The sequence below is a fragment of the Phyllostomus discolor genome, chromosome 8 (genome assembly GCF_004126475.2).
Source record: "Phyllostomus discolor isolate MPI-MPIP mPhyDis1 chromosome 8, mPhyDis1.pri.v3, whole genome shotgun sequence".
In the NCBI taxonomy this organism is placed as follows: Eukaryota; Metazoa; Chordata; class Mammalia; order Chiroptera; family Phyllostomidae; genus Phyllostomus; species Phyllostomus discolor.
In genome coordinates this window covers 81,827,287-81,847,394 of record NC_040910.2, presented here as the reverse complement: position 1 = coordinate 81,847,394, position 20,108 = coordinate 81,827,287, and the positions used below count along the sequence as shown (strand labels likewise).

General features: G+C 41.6%; 1 protein-coding gene across 3 annotated transcripts in view; it reads left to right on the top strand.

Moving 5' to 3' along the window:
- Positions 1-20,108, top strand: part of MYO1D (myosin ID) — a 321,752-nt gene that overhangs the window by 158,665 nt on the left and 142,979 nt on the right. For all 3 annotated transcript variants that reach the window (XM_028519915.2, XM_036033405.1, XM_036033404.1), the window contains one exon: positions 16,463-16,686. In XM_028519915.2, the coding sequence (XP_028375716.1) occupies positions 16,463-16,686 (224 nt within the window). The remainder of the gene's footprint in view (positions 1-16,462; positions 16,687-20,108) is intronic.

Here is a 20,108-nt window from a genome sequence, read left to right as displayed (position 1 = left end):
ACCGCCTCCCTCTTATAAGGGTGTATGTGACTGCATTTAGGGTCTGACCACAGAATCCAGGATAATCTCCCCATCTCAAGATCCTTAACCTAATCATATCTGCAAAGTCCTTTTTTGCCATATGAGGTGATAGTTAATAGGTTAAGAGGTAAGTTACCTTTCAGAGGGCCATTATTTAGCCTACCACCCTAAAACTCCGTGTATATAACAGAGTTTATTTCTTACTCATTCATCCGGGGTCTGGTCATTCTTGGCTAATTCCATCCAGGCCGTGGTTGAGTGTAGGTCGGCTTCACATGCTGCTTATTTTTCCGAAGTCAGTGGGCCCCTGGTTATGTTCTTCTCACGTTACTAGCAAAAGCCTAGGAGGGCAAGAATGACCACATAAGCACGTTCCCAGCTACTCAGGTCACAGGCCTTTATATCCTGTTGACCAGAGTAGATCTTATGAATGGGGTGTAGGGTCCCGTGTAGGTCAAGAGGGGAGGAGTGAATATTTGCTATAATGCTGTGACCTAGCCTAGGGTTTTCTGAGCCGACAACCACTTAAAGCTGAGTGAGCAATATACATACTTACTTGGTGGAGAAAGAAAATCCAGAATTTAAAGCAGTTATTTAGTAATAAGATGGTTTTCTATAGTTGTTATCTGATAACTAAGTCAAGGGGCTATGTCTGATGTGGTCTTAGTCTGGTCCAATAAATAACATTCCTGAATGTGATGGTCCTGGGAAACTTGTTCCATGGTTTTTATCTAGGGAATAAACCTCTACACACATGGAAATTCCAAGGCTCTTTGGGGCTACCTAGGTCCTTTTGCCATTATATAGTGACTCGGTGGATTCCATGAAGGTATGAAAAAGACGCATGGGCTTTCTGCCCCTCTGGAAGAATAGAGTAGGTGCTGGACAGCCTCTCAAGAGAAGTGACCTGGAGAAGGCCCATCAGCTGCTGGATTTGGGCCAAAGGTACATGACTCAGTGTATCTTACCATGTTATCTTCGGCCTATAAGTTCGAATGGTCAGTTCATCTAAGTAATCTCACCAAGAGTAGGTTTCTTATACATTAATCGGAATCTGATTTTTGTTCACTTGAGAACCAGTATACATTATTTGTATATTTGAATTAGATAGAATTTCCCAGTCTAGTGTTTTTCTTCTTTCTTCTCCTTCTCGTAATAGGAGGATTACATTATTTTCACAGGCCCACTGGAAAAAGCAGTAACACACAGCAGAGTGGATGGGCTCTTTCTTAGTCTCACTGACTTCAAGAGAGAGAATAAGGATGTACGGTGTCATATTTTCCTTGATCACTTGATAGATGCAGTGACACGAGGTGTTGCTTTTTCTATTAAAAAAAAAAGAAAAGAAAATGCAAAGGGACAATTTTCTCATGAAAAGTCCTGTAGCTGGAATGAACTGGAAAGTAAGAACTTGATTTAGGATATCCACATTTTTATAGCTATGACAGGACCAACTCATTTAAGATGAAGATTTTACATTTTTAGTGAAATTATTTTAATGTAAATGGAACATTCACTAAAACCCAGACATTTTCATATAGCATGTTACTCATTGGCAACATTTTTTCCAGGCAATGCTTATTCATGCTAGACTGCTCTAGAATTATCAACATTGGTTTTGAAATTCCATTAAGACTTGAGCCGTGTGGTGACTGCCCTGTATTTCTCCTTGAACGTTTCATAATTTGCTTGGCTCATCTTCACAGTTGTGTAACAGGATGAGCTGTTTCTTTTAAGTGAGCTCTTAAAGGCCCTAAGATTACTGAGTCCTCCTTGGATATAAAACAGTCCAAGGGGCTTTTTTTTTTTACAGATAAGTAAGTTCTAAATTTTTAATAAAAATATTTAGTTTATTCAAGCCAATAAGTACCCATTTTTTAAAAATGTGTTTTTTAAAACATTCTACTGATTTAGAGAGAGGGGAAAGGAGGAAGAAAAACATCAAAGTGTGAGAGAAACATCAGTTGGCTCTGTCTCACACGCCTCCTACTGGGGACCTGGGAAGAAATAAAAGGGCTAAAATAAAAGTTATTTATTTATTTATTTATTTATTTATTTTTAGAGAGAGGGGAAGAGAGGGAGAGAGGGAGTGAAACACCAATGTGTGGTTGCCTCTTATACACCCCCAACTGGGGACCTGGTCCACAGCCCAGGCATGTGCCCTGACTAGAAATCGAACCAGCAACTTTTCAGTCCACAGGCCAGCACTCAGTCCACTGAGCCACACCAGTCAGGACTAAAAATGTATTTATTGCCAGGAACTTTTTGGAAATACAGTGATGAATATAATAGAAATAGTTTCTTTCCTCATGGAGCACACATTCTAGTTGAATCAGACAAAAATAAGTCAACAAAAAATTGCAAATTTTGTAACAGTTTTGAAGGAAAGGAAAGGCTAATTGGAGTAGTCATTCAGAGGACAAAGGAGATGTATTTGAGATAGGCTGGTGAGGGAAGACTTCTCTGAGGAGGTGGCTTTAAGCTGAGACCTGAAGAATGAGAAGGCTCTGACTCCCGGGCAACATCAGGCAGAGAAGATTCATGGGGGGAAACATACACACATGTAAAGAGGCTGTCACAAGAAAGGGCTTGGACACTGGGAGGGCACTTTGAGCAATATCACTACAGTGTCTGCGCTTCTGTCACTTTTTGTCGCTAGCACACATCCGTTTCTTCAAAGGCTCCATGCAGCAGGGTTTGTGTCTGCAAGTATTCAGCTGGAATCTGGGTTTTGGTTTTCTAGAAGGACACCTGGAAGGCAGCTGGCTATAGAAGAGTTCCATGAAATATAGATCACAAGCTGGTTGGCATGAATGAAAAGGTCCAAAAAGAAGGGTAGATTTTGATGATCCTAAAATATTTCCAAGTTTCACATACAGAAAGAGCTGTTTAACCCTGGTTGGTGTGGCTCAGTGGATTGAGTGCTGACCTGCAAACCTAAAGGTCACTGGCTTGATTCCTGGTTGGGGCACGTGCCTGGGTTGCGGGCCAGGTCCCCAGCTGGGCATGTGCAAGAGGCAGCCGATCAGTGTTCACACATTGATGTTTCTCTCCCTCTCCTCCTCCCTCCCTTCCCTTCTCTCTAAAGATAAAATCTTTTTTAAAAAATCTGTTTAGGCAATCTAATATTTCATTTGAAATATTTGTTTGAAAAGCAGTCTGACTTATTTTCTGAATTCAAGATATGTTTGCTCTGACTTTGCCTAAAACTGTTGACTTACTATGACTGGTATGTTAAAACCTATAGTATATACTGTTCTTATTGTAGCTATGCTTTTGCAATCAAGTAATCATGTGTTCTTCCCTGAGTACTTCCCAGTGGCTTTCTACACCACTGTCTCAGAGGGGACGACGCCCTCATACAGGTTTCCCATGTTAACTCTTCAGGCCTCGACCAGATACGAACTGGCTTAGAGTCAGCCCACTCACATGAGTTTGAGCCACAGAACATTTCTCTTGTCTTACTCATTGGCTGGATCTGACAAGTCATTGGTAGTTCAAAAAATTCAGAGATTTTAGTGGTCATTTCACACATCTTTAAATTATGGATAATCTACTGAAATAAACACAAATCTCCTGCCATTCATAAAGTGATTGTAAAATAAAGGCTTTCTCCTACTCGTGATTGAAGGCCCCCACCCCCACCAGAGGGCTTACATTTTAACCAAAAAAAAATTCATTCTACAGACTCATACTTGATTTTAAAGTAGGGAAGCCTTTTTAAGAATAACAGCAAAAGAAGAATTCCTAAGGTCAAACAAAGATTGATAGATGTCCCAGCATAAACATTTAACATTCTGTTTCTCAGACAATACCATTATATCACAGTGTTTTAATTTGCTTTTTTAAAAAAGGGAAGAAATAAAGAAAGAAAATGCAATTCCAACTGGCATGAAATGCAGAAGGGTTTCCTTTTCTTAAAGCAGGATGCCTGGTAGTCCTTCTTTTGGGTCGTCTTTGTTCTAAGTGTGGCTCCCCCTTGTGGCTGCACGGTGCCTGCTAAAGATTTCAGCAGCCACAGGTTTTCCTCCTTGTTCAAGGAGTCACTTCCGGAAGCACTTGGACATTCTCTCAGCAAAGTAAGAACATTTTCTTCCTCAGAAACACGTAGCAAAACTCTTCTCATGTTTTACTGACCTGAATCAAATGATTATGGCCAGGAGATGGTAAAAGGCAAAATGCTAAGAAATCTTTGTAAATGTCATAAAAAGTTAGCTTATTTCATGTACGAAGAGCCCTTACAAACCATTATGTAAAATTATGAATATGTAAAGGACAAAAGAGGAATGAAGAGAAAATTCACAAAATACTCAAAGAGCTAGTGAGTTTTGAAAACTTGGATAACAGTAATCAAAGCAGGTTAATCATAGCAGCAATACATTATCCTGTCAATTGAGTTTATTCTCTTTATTCACATGGTAGAGTTTGAAAGTGTGTACTTTAATTAATGTGGCAGTTGAAAACATAAATGGGTCACAACAGTGATTCTGTTTCTAGAACTTTGCCATAAATCATTTGTGTGCAGGAATTTATATACAATGGTACTAACAGAAAACAGAAAACACTACAGATACCTCACAGTAGGGGGCTGGTTAACTGAATTACATGTATCTGCCTGAGCACTGCGAGGCCGTTCAGAATCGCATTGTGAGAGGTTATCTGATCACATGGGAAAATGTACCTGACATATGAAACAGAAAGCATTGCAATGCACTTTATGGTTATTATGTGATCTCAGTTTTGTATAAAATACACTTGACTACATAAATTTTTTAAACAACTTCTTTCTGTATGGCAATATACAGTATCGAAAGATCATTGACGTACTGGAAAACATTTAAAACACTAAGACAAAAGGGTCGTTTTTCTTAATGTATAAAGAGTTCATACAAATCAATAAAACAATCCAAAGAAAATGGATTTTTAAAAGTTTACAAAATAGGATTATAAGTGACTGATAAATTTATTTTCACAATAGATTCTAGGGAAGTTAGTTGAAAAAATAATCATATTCATGTTGACTCCATTAAATCTGTTCTGGCTTGATTGGTATATCATGAAGAAACCTCAATTTTTAAATATTGTATTATAAAATATTTCTTTGGGAAGAAATAGATTAGGTAGTAGAATATTTTGGATTTATAAGTACGAGGTTATGCTTCTGGTAAGATTAGTAATAAAGGCTGTTATAACTAGGTGTACATAAATAAAACCTAAACTTTGCTGAGCAAATCCAGCATTTCATTGTACCTAGATTTTTCTGTAAATAGTAACATTTCTTTCTATATTACCACAAGATTATTCTAGCATAAGCTACTTACTACTCTGATCCCACGTATCACCTATTATTATGATGAACCATGCACCCAAACAATGCAGTTGTATTTTTCCTTTTTTAATTGAGCTGTGACCAGTAATGGTCTTCATAGTTATTTAATCATATTATGTTCAACTGGTCCTATGTAAACTTGAATTGTTGGAAAAGCACCTTTCCTTATTTAATAAGTGTACATTTTCTTATCCTGCCATTTCTCCATCAATTAACAATCTGAGACAATAAAATGGAAAGAGGAAGCATATTTGATATTTAAGAAATCCAAGGGACCTCTTTCAGATTATTCTCTTCCCCCCAGGCTCAGGAAGCATCTCCACCCAGGGTCACCGTCCATCATAGTGAGCACTGATGGCTGATGGCCTGTTGGGATGCAGGGATGTGTTGGGGAACACTGGTCCAAGCAGCCTGCTAACGCCATTTCTTCCATTGCCCACAACTAGAGCCAGGCTGCTAGCAAGTGCTGTGCCTGTTAATTGCATTCCTCTGTAGGAGCAGGGTTCCTAGTCCAAAAGTGATTGTTTCCTAGAGCCAGGCATTTGCCAGCAAAATATGCTACTGTATGACATAAACTTATATCAAATGTATTCCCTGCTTTCTCTGTGGTGAATAAGAGAAATATGTAACAGCACTATACAAATAATATGTCAAAATTAAGTGCTTTTAAAATAACCTATTTTTACTGTATGTCAAGCATCTAGCACAAGGCCTGGCACATAATAGTGAAATAATGTCTTCTCTCCCTTCCTTTAGGACTAATAACAGTAGTCAGAAGAAAATCAAAGGCAGTGGTTGTTGTCAGTTCCTTGTGCACTTTTTGGATCAAAAAGAACCTTTGAGCCTTGGCTGGTGTAGCTCAGTAGATTGAGCATGGGCTGTGAACCAAAGGGTCACTAGTTCGATTCCCAGTCAAGGCACATGCCTGAGTTGCGTGCCAGGTCCCCAGTACGGGGTGCATGAGAGGCAACCACACATTGATGTTTCTCTCCTTCTCTTCCCCTCTCTCTAAAAATAAATAAATAAAATCTTTTTCAAAAAAGAGCCTTTGAAATAACATTTTTTAATTTTATTTATTATCAGTAGTTGTATGGATAGAATATACTAGTGAGTGTTCTGCTAAGTCATCTAGTATACATATTTGCTTTACTGGTAGAAAACCTGAAGCCTGCGCGAAACTGCCTGCTTCCCCCAGTAGTCCCTGGGGAACGCTGGCCTCGCTGCACTCCAGCCCCACCCAGTGCCAGTCAGGGAGCTGTCCGCTAAGCAGTGCTGGACTCCCTGGATGCAGCCAGGCTGTGCAGGGGGGCGGGGGGTTCAAGCTTCCTTACACGGAGGTTTGCATTGCTGTGGCGTTTGACCATTTCTTACTTTTTAAGGCACTATTTGTAGTTGTTCCCCAGTTATCTCATAGACATTTTGTGCTTTCCTAGGACAACATAGGTATTTCCTGTTTTCCTTCATGCTCCCTAGAGAAACTACTCATACAAGTAGGAGTTTGGGAAATTCTTGTTGAGTGAACAAACATTCAAAATAATGCTTACGCCAAAATGGCATATTTTGGGATGGCATATCTTGACTCCCTTCAAGATGAATTAAGTAATGTGTACAAAGGATTCTACAGTCAGATATGTTTTTTAAAATTCTGTTGAACAAAGTTAAAAGCAGATTATTTACATAGAACTTCTCAGAGCTTTTAATATGCTAATGTGCCTCATGAATCTCTGAAAAGGAATCACAGTATGCAGCTCTCCCAAACTTATTGAAAATGGAACCCCTTTTTCAGGGAGCATTTCAAAGGCCCTATGTTCCAGAATTCACTTTAGAACTCTATAGAAATTAATGTTAGGATGCACCTTTGGCTGGGCTTCTCAAACATCAGTTATTATCAGAGTTTTTTGAGTGGTCTAAGGAAATATTCAAAATTGAGATTATTTTCAATCATCTGAAGCAAAGATGTACTGGGTTATTTTTTTCAGAAGTTCTGCATGTTTTAGATGATGGGCATAAAGGGAGAAAGGTCAGCACATTCGTTGCACAGGATAAAAGCCCAGCTGTCCCCTGACCAGATGGTGAACCATCTCGACGTCAGATGGGGGTGGGCTGGGGGTTGACATGGCGCTAAGAACCTTCAGACAAAGTGGAAACCTCCCCAAGTGCCTCGTTGGATCTGCTCAAATGCCCAAACACTTGAGCAGAACCCTGTAGTTCTGTATCAGAAAGCAGTTCTGAAAAGCCTTAACCTGAGAGATTTCGACGATGAATTACCAATTCTGTGCCTCCTTTTCTAAGAAAACAAACCAAACGAAAGAAAGCCACCACTTCAGTGCAGCTCCACAGAGCATTTGCCTTGGAATCAGGCTGAGTCCTGAACTAGCCTAGCCTGTTGGCTGGGGTCATTGTATTTTCATTTGTCTTCAAACCAACTATAATGTGGGTGTTGAAAAAGTTGATGTTGATCTGGTCTTCTGACAGTAATTGACCAAGAGGTTCAGTTGCTCCTTGTAGCTACAGTTACAGAGGAGTGGTCAGGTACAGGGCCATCATGGTAGAGAAGTCATTAATGGGCAACAGTTGTGTGTGCACTGAAGAATTGCTGGGGTCCGGACAGGCCGTATCTAAAATGTAGGAGTCCTAGATGAAGGTTCACAAGTCAGCCAATGTGGCGGGTCAGCCTACGAGACCAAGATAAAGCAGCTCAGGGGTAGTCATTTCTAAACCACACCCCACCAGGCATACACTCCCCACACACATAGGTAAGGTAGGATTTGGTTGTGTCATTACTTCTTAATTTTTCCACAGGTCATCTCAAAATGCTATTAATTTATCTGTAAAACCAAGAAATTTTATATCAAGAATTATGCTAAGAACCTACAAATTACATCTAGTAGGTCTTATTTTTTTCTTAGTACATACTAAACTGCTATTCTTGTTTTTAGGGGGGAAAAAATGAGTACCAGCAAAAAAGTAGTACCTCGGGTCTTTATTCATTTTGTCCCTCACTGTGATATTTAAGTTGAAGAGGAGTAATTCAGGAAGATATTTCTGTGTTTGAGGCTTCCTTTAAAATAACTCCTTGAAGGGACCAAACCTTCACTAATCAATCATGAAATATCCCAAACAGGATGCAGTCGTCATATTCTAACCTGATGGGGTATGTGGATACCAAAAATAGGTTTTGTGTATTTTACAGTTTGCTCAGAGTTCAGCCTAGCACCTAAATGAATTCTCTTCTATCACAACTCTTTAACAACCATAAAACTGTGAAAACTCTGCCAGAATAACAATATGGGAAGCTTAAGTTTTGAAATAAAAGAAAGTTGCTTCTCCCAAAAGTCGTCCCTACACATGGGGGCCTGGGAAGCTGAAATTTTGAAGGTTTCTGGTTGTAGAAACTAAGAGAATATCCAAGTCAGAGCACCAGCAAGCCTTTTGAGAACAGGACAGAAAGGGCCTAACACTCATAATGACTAGAAAACAAAAACAAAACATGGAGAACTAGAAAAAAAAAAAAGGAAAGCTGATCCGTGTTTACTTCCGAGACTAAACTGAAGATATGTAATTGACCTACTTCTTGATAGAGTGTAACGTAGAATCCTACATCTTTTGCAAAAGTACAGCTTGTGCTTTAATGGCTGCCAGATGTTGCTTTGACATGCCTGACCACGGAGGGAGTGTGCACCAGAGGCAGACATGGCAGAATTCAGATGGCATGATAAAACCCCTGGTTAAACATGACAGATTGTGTTTATGTCCGTTCCCCCTCAAAACCCAAAATGAGCACTAAGGGGTAAAATTGGAGAAACCCACAAGGACAAATAGAACCATGCAAACAACAGCAGACAAGAGGCATCTACATAATTTTGGAAATAAGTGGACGTGTAGTTACTTCCCCCAAGTAGGTAGAGAAAGCTGAACTCTAAGTGCCTGCAGATAAGGCAGACAAGCAAGCCAGTTCACCCAAGCACAGGACTCTAAAAAGACTGAGGAGTGGGTGGGACCAGATACCTCCGCCGGTTGGTGGCATGGGACCAGGTGCCTCTGCAGGTAGGGGTGAGGAGCAGAGCTGAAGAAGCAGGTTGAGTGAAAATCTGTATAAAGACCAATGGGAGGTGAAGGACCGAGGCCTCCCAAATCCCAGTGACTGCCTCAGTCTCATTCTGATATAAGACAAGAAGTTCACTCTGAAGAAACTGAACCAGAGAAACTCTGGGCTTGAGGACACCAGGCACAGTGGAGAAGAGGGTTCAGGTACCACATTGAAACCAAGGAAATTAATGAAAGTCAAGATACTGTAGATGACTCCCATCCTCCTTCACTCCGAATTCTGGCAGCAAAGAGAAAACACTTTAATTAAGAAATGTACATTCTGGGATTCCCCACAGATGGTTGGTCCCCATTTGATTACCCGGTAGCAAAGTTCAATATTCATAAAACAGATAAAAAGAGCTTCCAAGTGGCATTTCCCTCTTCAGCACATGGATGGCCAAGGATTCCCAGACATTTGAGAAAGGCCTCTCACTCAAAAGGTCAAGACCACCACAAATGGAAGAGAGGGGATTCAGAGGTAACAGATGTCTGCTGTTTTGCCATTACTTTACAGGGAGCAGCATGTAAAGTAAAATCATGGTTCCTATACTCAGAGAGGAAGGATGAGGTGTTGCTTTTGCAAAACAAGAGCAAAAGTGTTTTTATAAGGAATAGGTGGAGAACAAGAATGAGCTCTTAAAAACAGAAACGTAACAGCCAAAATGAAAGATTCACTATCAGGCTTGGGAGATGGAGTTAAAAGCATTCCTTTATTCAGCCAATACTGTTGAGTGGCTACTCTGTCCTTGGCATTGTTCAGGCAATGGAAATTTACCAATGAGCAAAAGAGGTGAAGAACCCTAACCTTGTAGAGCTTAAAATCCAGGGTGGGAAGAGCACGATATGATGCTATGTAAATAACATGGTATGCCTGAAGGTGTCAAGTGCTGGAGGCAAGAAGAAATAGAGCGTGATAAGGAGAACAGAGGGGACCAGGAGGAGAGGGTAGAGACAAGGTGAAGTTTTAAGTGGGATGGTCAGGGTCGGTCTCACTGGGAAGGTGACAACTGAGCAAAGACTCAGAGAGGGGAAGGAGTTTGCCAGGTGATATCTGAGGGAAGATCATTCCAGAAGGAAAACTAGAACAAGGCCCTGGGACAAGAGGGTGCCCAGGCTGTGCAGGGTGTAGCAGGGGCCCAGTGTGACTGGGGTGAAGGGAGAGAACAGGGGGAGGCGAGGGACATAATGGTACCAGGTTGCATGGGCCTTGGAGACCGGGAAGGGACTTTGACCTTCACGCTAAGAGAAATAGAGGGCTGTGGCAGAGCTTTAAGCAGAGCAGTGACAGGATCTGACTTGGGTCTCTCAAGGATCACTTTGGCCGCTGTGTTGAGGACTGACTGTGGAGGGTCAGAGTACTGAAGAGAGGAATTGGATCCGAAACTCAATGGCAGTGATGCATGCGCTGTTGCCCTCGTGTTCTCTCTTTAGACCCCAGTTGTTCCCGCTGAGTCAGCCTGTTTGCCTCCGTCGTGTTTTCTCCCTAAGAAATGACTTGCTGGCCCTCTTCTTTGTCACTCTGCTGTCCACCTTACATCTTCTGCTTAACTTCCCCTCCCAGGTCCTGTTGCACTTCCTTCAGCTTCCCCTGGCTTGCACCATATCCTAAAGCATACAATGTCTGGTTGGTCCCACTTCCAGTGTGAATATCATTTAATGAGGCCCCGTTTTGGCTGCCTGTTTTTTGCTGAACCTCTGTAGGCAAATGCAAACAAATATTAAGCATTTGCTTATTGACTATAATCTGCTTTTTGACGCTCCATCATCAGGCAGAGTCCTGTACAGAGGTAAGCTTTGTATGACTCCTGGAAAACCCAACAGTTTAGGCTGCTTTAAACAAGAGGGAAATGGAAAAATCTGTCTTATACCCTAAATTCCAACCTGCAGACCCTTGGTGGAAAAATCAGCAACAACCCTCCCACACACATTGACACAATTTTTTATGGGAGCGTATCTGTTTATACCAAAAAAGACTGGATTATAAGGAAAAACACCTGAATTATTTTTTGCATAAAATCATTCTCCTTTGTGGTTTCTCAGTGCTATTTCTTTTCTGATGTTAAAAAAAAAATAAAGCCTAAGGGACTTCAGATAAAGTTGACAATAAAACTGCAGGTTCACAAAATTCCTTTCCCCCAAATTTGCTGAAATTAACAAAAATGTAAAAATAACAAAAAACATGTCATCAACTCTGAAACCAAAAAGAGATCTCAACTACATACCATAAACTTTGAGAGGTGTCATCCAGAAAAAGAAAAAGTGGGCCAACTTGAAAGAAGGTGCTTAAAAAAAATCACAGTGTTCTTCAAAGAGATTGGAACATGGAGAAGTATAGGAGGGAATTCTGAAAGGTCTCACTGCTTTTCAAGGTTCTGACTGTAAGTGTAAAAATAACCCAGAGGGAAGACTTGGAATAACCCATACCTTCACTGGGGACCCTTTCTTCCATCAAGAAGATGTCTTCCTATAGGCAAGAAGAGTCCAGAAGTTTATCTTTCCTGCCTCTGGTACATCAATATATGGGCATGGGATATAGGACGCATCGCTAGGGATAATTATTATAGCCAAACCAAGGAAAAGCTCCACAAGACATGGAAAACAGAATATCTATACCCAACCCAGCCAAAAGCCTACGGTATATTTCAGGCAGTGAAGCAAACTTCTGGTGCATTTATTATGTTTGTATTAAGCAAGGAACTCAATGACCCAAAGCTACCCAAGGCCCTAGCTGTGTCTCCACTCTGCTTGAGCGGCTGAAAGACTAGATGAGGTGTACCAATCATGAATATCCAGTCCACATGATCAATGGAAGAATAAAATAATACCCAGTGAAACACTATTTGGAATAAATGGAATGCTGACAAGGGATGGCTTACACTCACTAAGAGTTTCCAGATCATGTTGACATGTGACTAAGGCAAAAAAAAATATGCACATACAAAAAAGTGGGATTGGGGGGACCACAGGGTCCTAGGAGATTTGAAATCTCCTAAAGACAAAGATTTCAAAAAGTCATAACAACCAATGCATATTGAGTTCCATTTACCCACCAGGCACTGTTTCAAGTGTTTCATGTGTATCAACTCCGATGAGCCTCACGACACTCCAAGATGAGCATCATTATCATCCCCATGGTTACAGATAAGAAAACTAAGGCGCAGAAGGGTTAAGAAGCTTGCCCGAGTTTACCCAGCTGGTAAAGGTGGAACCAGGACTAGAACGCAGGCAGTCTGCATCGAGAGCCTGTTCTCATCCACTCGGCTCTCATACCCCAACAAACAGACAGTGATTCAGGCAACTCCTTTGTACCCTCAAATTAAAGAGAAGAGATGTTTACTGGCCATGCACCCTTTCTTGGAAGCTACTGGAGGGAGGAGAACCAAGAAAAAAGAAAAACATAAGCTCAAGAATCAGGGATCCAACATGGAAGAGTTGCTTTAAAAGTCCCAGAACAGGCACAGCGCAGTGGGCCCAAAGAGCGTAAGGACACAAGGAACATCAAAGAAAAGGTTTAGTCGATGTGCTTGACAATTGGAGAAATTATTGCTGATCACTTGATGGGTCTGTTAGAGCATTTGGCAAAAATTAACAGTAGGTATATAGAAAATAAAGCAGAGTTTTAAAATGAGACAGCTGTTAACTATAAGTAAAAGCAAATTTACTTGACGAAGTAATGAAAGGGTAGTCATATTATACTCCTTAGCACATTGGTGAATCAAATTAATATGTAATATGAAATATAGTATATTATGGGGGAGCTTGGGTCCAGCAAAGCTCCCCTGGCCATCACGGATGAGAATAAGTCTACCAAGACATGCTCTGCTTGGGGAGGAAGGACTGACTAGTCCCTCAGAGGAGAAAGGCCTTAAGCCTCTTTCTCAATGGGCTTTTGTTGGGTTTAGTTTGCATAGGAATACAGGACATTTACATAAAGTTCATCAATCACTGTCAGGCAGTAATGATCAAAGAACAGAAAACATTCAAAGAACTATGAGGGCTTATTCTGAGTCAGGGTCAGCTAGAGTGATGCCAAAGGACCATAAAACTTTGGGAAATAAATTTATTTTATTCTTGGATCCTTATCATTAAAATTGAGGGTATTCTTAGCAAAGCAGGTTTCACAGTATTTTATGCATTCATTCTTAGGCCTGATCCCCTGGGGGAACCACTCTTTCCAGCATAGGGCCACACCACCTCTGGCATTGTTTTAGGCTTAAGTCAGGTAGGGGAGGTAAGGCAGCCAAGAAATTAGGAGACTTCTTACAGATAGAATGAGGACTTGGGCTATGATAAAACTGAGGGGTGAAGGTCCATCACCCCTTTTCTATAGTCGCCTAAGTCCTTCCCTGATGGGCCCCTTCCCAACTGTGCTTGTCTTAGGTTGTTCCTCCCTTGAGGAATCTCACCTGTCATTGACTATCCAGCCATCCTCCAGGGGCCAAGTAGGGTGAAGTAAAGGGGGCAGAGGTTGCACCCCTGCCAGGAGGGTAAGTTTTGTCTGCTTAGTGGCTTATGATCCCAAGGTCTTTTTATTCAGCCTTAGCCATAGGGGGTTACAGCTTCTGAAACCAGGCAGGGCAGTTCCCAGTAATATATATACTATGTAAATTATTTATGCAATATATAACATAGTTAATGTGTAATAATACCAACACTGTTGACGGTACAATTTTAAATGTAATTATTATTGAGATGGCAAAGGAGAGGTTAGAGGATGGCAAGAGAGAGCTAAGTCACTAAATTCTGTGATTTGGATGGTGTCAAAAGGATCAGCCAAGAAATAATGATATGTGTATCATTGGTAAATAACAGAAGAAGCAATTGAAACAGTTTGCATGGAATGGGACTGGACTGGGAGGTGGGTAGCAGGGGTTAGGTAGGCAAAGGTAAGAGCTGCTATCTTTTTATAGCATTTTTGTGCTATTTGATTTTTCAACTAGACAAAACCAAATTAAACCAAGAACACAGATAAAATTTTAAAGGTTCTCAAAAAAAAACCCCTACACCTTAAAAAGCACTTACTTATAAAATGTTTTTTCCAAATTACTAAAGAATCTAACCAAAAACATTTTAATAAAAAGCTCTGCAAAACACTTGTTGAAAATTAAAGATTGGTTTCCTATATAGATGTAGCTCCAGGGAATCTTAATTTCCTTCCTTTTAAAAAAAAGGGGGCCACAAACAGCATGGAACTTTAAAAATGTGTTTTCTTTGAGAAACTGAATCACAGACTTCTACCCTGTAATTGTATTCTTTTGGTCTTTTCAAGATGCTAAAGAAGGGACCTTTATTTTAGCACTTGGGTGGAGGCGTAACAAAGCCATCTGCGGGATGGTTTTGGCTACAAAGAAGAGAGCCGTTTTGACTAAAAAGGGTTTCCATACTGATGCCACCTGCAGTGATTCGTCTTCATTGCCCCACTGTCTGTATATTCTGTTTATATGTGAACTCTAGGTTCCTATCACAGATTGCTTCTATGTCATGTTTCCCCTCCATATCGCGTTTTTTCTTGACCCATCCGCTCCTCCTCGGGGTCCCCTGGTGACGCCCCACACGTGGTATGCAAACAGCTCTGTCTTTATTGGGCAGCAGGCTGAAAAAGGAGGACTTCACAAATACGTGGTGCCAGTTTAGGAGTCTGCCTGAAGACACCTAAGATGACTGGATAAAGGAGGCATAGCATGAGTGTTCCGGAGAGAAACTGGTGGGCCCAGTTGGGGATTTAAGAAGAAGCAAAGGAAACCTGAAGGAGCCTGAAGAACCCATATGGTAGACTTTGAACCAGACGTTTCAAATCTTGATCTTAAGAGGCCAGAGACAGGAAGGGAAGTAAAATCATCAATCTAGGAATTGGAATGGCCATTTAAGAAGCAGCAGCAAATAACAGGAACATGATGGCAGTGGTGCAAGGAGTTTATTATCAAAGAAAGCAGAGTAGTTTGGGGTGTTGGAGACTATGGTAGCAGAAAGGAGAAGAAAGGGCCCTGGCTGGGAAGCTCGCTTGGTTAGATCACCGCCCCAATACACCATGGTTGCTGGTTCAGTCCCCAGTCAGGGCACGTGCAAGAGCCAGCTGATGAATAAGGAGAACAACACATCAGTGCCTCTTTCTCCCTCTCCCACTCCTCCTCTCCCTCTTCCTCCCTCCCTCTCTTTCTCTCTTGCTCTCTCAAATCAATAAATAATTTTTTTTAGAAAAGAAAGAAGGGAAAGGTTTATACTGGAAATAGTGTGGAAGAAAGAGTCAGGTTGGTGGTGGACAACATATATCGGGGAAGAGCTGGTGATGAAAATTATACCAAATTTCTTTTTCCTTGGGAGACTGAGAAGTATGGGAACCTGGACAGAGGATCCTGAAAAATATATAAGTATCTCTGCCTTCCCTGCCCTTGGGTAAAGCTGGCATTGAGACGTTTATAAATTGTCTGATTGATTTCTGAGCACTGAAAATATTTTAATGAAGATTCACAAAGTCTTCGTCATGTGTTTTACCCTTTCCTGAGGAATACACCTAAATTGTTGGGAGTTTCCATAGCACCTGGGAGAGGGGCTGCCCAGGAGGTGTATGAATCAGTGTGGAAATCCAATGTGACATTCATTATGCTAGTGGCCGATGTATATAATCTGTGTAAAGCTAGGTTTCGTAAGAGAACTACAGATGTTGATGGGCTTTGGTTCTGACTCAACTTGTTTCCTTTCAACATTCTTAAAATATTTTTCTAAAGATATTTGTACTTTGGCTTTCTTCTTTTCATGACCGTAAAGTGAAAACAGGACTCTGCCTCCAACTCAGCCCACACTCCAGAGTAGACAGCTGAACCAAAATGACGGACCTGGCTCCCAGCGCCATCTGTTGGTGGCAGGCAGAATTGACATGCCTTGGCTGTGGCTGATTTTGGTGGCACATGCAAGTTCCCGAGTTGAATTTATAAGTAGTTGAATTTAAATCATTTCTATGATTTAAAAGTTATCTACTACTCAGACAGCCAGCAATGTTTTCTTTTTCCTTCCTCTGCTGTGCAGGTGTGGCGGGGCACGCTGGCCCGCATGCGGTACAAGAGGACCAAGGCAGCTCTGACAATTATCAGATCCTACCGGCACTACAAAGTGAAGTCCTACATCCGCGAGGTGGCCAGACGCTTCCACGGCGCCAAGGCCATGAAAGACTACGGGAAGCACGTGAAGTGGCCGACCCCTCCTAAAGTTCTTCGCCGTTTCGAGGAGCTTCTGCAAGCAATTTTTAATAGGTAAGACATTATTAGTGTGTGCTGCACCCATCTCTGGCAGCACACTTAATATGTAATATAAAGTCCCGATTCTTGCACCATGGTGCTGGCTCAGTTGTTTGCCATTAAAACGTTTTCTTTTACCTTGCGTCTTTAGTTTTGTAGGTTTCGCTTTCAGAGGGCCTCTCTTTCCCTCTCAAAATAGTGGAACTGCCCATTTAGTTTTCCTGAAGCAGGAGAGTAGTATACCAGCACCCCTGCGTCGAGCCATGCTTTAGATGTTGTGGGCCTAGAGACTCAGTCTAGGATTTCTGTTAATCCCGTCACAGCATGGCTGTCTATCCTGCCTTAAATTCACAAGGAATTTATAATTCATGACACTGCCTAAGTGGCACCTCCAGAATGTGCTGTCTCATGAGGCTGGTAGTGGGGCCCAAGTAGAGGTCCTTTTTAAGGCCTCCCAGGTGATATTAAAATGCAAGGGAGACCTAGCTGGTGTGACTCAGTAGATTGAGCACCTGCCTGCAAACCAAAGGGTCACAGGTTGTATTCCCAGTCCGGGCACATGCCTGGGTTGCTGGCCAGGTCCCCAGTAGGGGGTGCTCGAGAGGCAACCACACACTGATGTTTCTCTCCCTCTCTTCCTCCCTTCCCCTTTCTCTCAAAATAAATACATAAAATCTTTTTTAAAACTGCAAGGGAAAAAACAACTGTTTTACAGCATGCCATTTTTTCAAATAAGCCCTGGCTGGTGTGGCTCAGTGGATTGAGTGCCAGCCTGCGAACCAAAGGGTCTCCCACTCAATTTCAAGTCAGGGCACATGTCTGGGTTGTGTGCCAGCTCCCCAGTTGGGGGTGGCACGAGAGGCAACCACACATTGATGTTTCTCTTCCCCTCTTTCTCCCTTCCTTTGTCTATAAATAAATAAGCATGTCCCTGTGTAAAATTTGATATCTTTCCATCAGATCTTCATTCTTTTATAAACTGCTCTGAATATGAGTATTCAGTTATTTGTAGATCCTTTTTCCTCATTTTTTGAGCTTATTTGTTGCAAGTGTACACCCAGATATATATAGCTGTGTCTTGGAGGCAGCCATCTAGTCACAAACTAAGCTAATGGTCCTCGAGTGTGTCATTTGGTGTTATGGTGTCCCACAAAGAACACTGTGAAATCATTGAGATACTGCATGTCAATTGGTTGCAGATATCAGAAGATAAAGAAAAATGCATGGGAAGAAAACTCTTTAATATTGACTATATATCTCACTTGCTTTTTTTTTGGAAAAAGAAATGATTGCATATGAAAAGAAAAAATCAAACAGTACAAAGTTACTGAGAGCACAAGCACCGCAGTTCTCAGGTATAATACTACAAATGTTAGTTTTAAATTGGGCAGCCTTTTTAATGCACAGGTAAATTTTTTTCATAAATTATATTCTCTGTAACCTGCATTTTTGACATAATTTAAAAAGTAATTAGTGATACATGAATACATCCTTATTTTTTAAATGGCATAATGTAAAAATATATAGGATATAAAATTGAAACCCTTCGCACCTCCACTTGTCTCTCCCCCATTTTCTTTCTTTCTCTGGAAATAACCACTCATTAACAATTAGTTTCTATCCTTCCAAATCTTTGTCCTTGCATCTACAAACACACACACATAACAGACAACATGATATAGCGGGGAGGAACACAAACCCTGGAGCCTGGGTCCATATTCTAGCTCTGCCACTGACCAGCTGTGTAACCTTGGGCAAATTAGTTAACTTCTCTGTGCCTCAGTTTCCTTATCTGTAAAAGGGCTATAATAGTAGTACCTGCTAATAGTGTGTTGAAAGGATTATGAGTAAATATGTATAGAAAACATTTCAGATAGTGCCTGACACAGAATAAGCACTTGAGAAATATTTGCTCTTACTGTGAGTGTGTGTGCATACAGAGTCACATATTCTTTGGGCTTTTTTCTATTGTTTTGCTACACAAGTGTATATATGGTTATATGACTTGACTTAAAATTGTCAGTCTTAAGGTTCTGGCCAGTGTGGCTCACTTGGTTGGAGTGCCCTCCTACACACTGAAATGTCTCAGGTTCGATCCCTGATTGGGGTGTATCCAGGAGGTAGCCGATCGATGTCTCTCTCTCTCCTTCTCTTTTTTTTCTCCCTTCCTCTCTCTCTAAAAAGCAATGAAAAAAAATGTCCTTGGGTGAGGATAAAAAAATAAGTCTTGAAGACCTGTCCATGACAGTAAAGATCTGTGTAATATTTTTAATGGATGCAAAGAATTACTGATTTTGATTATGTTGCACTGTGGCCTATACAGTTTTCTTTAGACTTTGAGGTTTTATGTATGGCTGAGCATGATTAATTTTTATAAAACTTAATTCATTCAGGAAATATATACTAAACCCTGCTGTGCCACAGGCCGAGGTTCCAGGTGCATGGCAACAGTCAGGATGCCAAAGACACTTCCAGCTATTTTAGGGCTTACAGTCAGTGAGCATCTTGGAAATAACGTGTCTGCTCTGTTTGTTAACCGCACGCACACACACACTCTCTGAATGAATCTTGCTAGTTATGTTGTTCTAGTTCAAAGCCAAACTTGTCCTGTAAAGAGCCAGATAGTAAATTGTGTAGGCTTCGTGGGCTTCGTGTGGTCTTCGTGACATATTTTACCTCATTTTGGTTTGGCTTGGTCAAACATGTAAAAACTATTCTTAGCTTGAGAAAACAAAACCAGGCCATGGGCCAAATTTGGCACAGGCTCTGGTTTACCGACCCCTGACCTCGTCCCCGTGCTCCATCTAAGGTGCCCTTGAATGTCTCGGCCTGCAGACTGCTGAGAGGCCTGTGCTGCAGGGTTCCTCTGCGACTGTGGGCTTGTTTTTCCCAGGATCTCAGCGTGTGTCTGATTGTGTTTACGCTCACCCTGTCCTCAGAGCAGCTCTGCACTGGGGACAGCTGGGAGTCCAGGTGGTGCCCAGCCTCGTCCCCTCTCTCATGTCGTCGAGGCTGGCGTTTCTGTGGCTGCTGCTGTGGCTGTCAGTTACACATATTTTTTGATGGAGGTTTGCTCAATAGGATAAGCAGCCCGAGTGGCTCTCTCTGTGGTTGTCTGGGTCAGGTTCCGGATTCCCAGGCATGCCTTTGGAATTGGTTAGGTATGGACCTTGCCCTGGGCCACTGTGGGCAGTGAAGAAGGCACAGGCTGACCAGGTCCACAGGCTGAAAACAGACCGGCAGGCAGAGCAAGGACCTCTCCCCACTGAGAATGAAATTGGGGGCTCAAGGGCTAATTGGGGCAGTTGCCTAACATGCTACATAGTTTTGTGGGGCCTGCCTGTCCCTAGTGTCCTTGCCTTTGACCACAAACTGCTTCGCACCTGTTCCTCTTCCAGCCTCTTTGGGTCTTAGGATGGTCTGTCCCACAGGAGTGT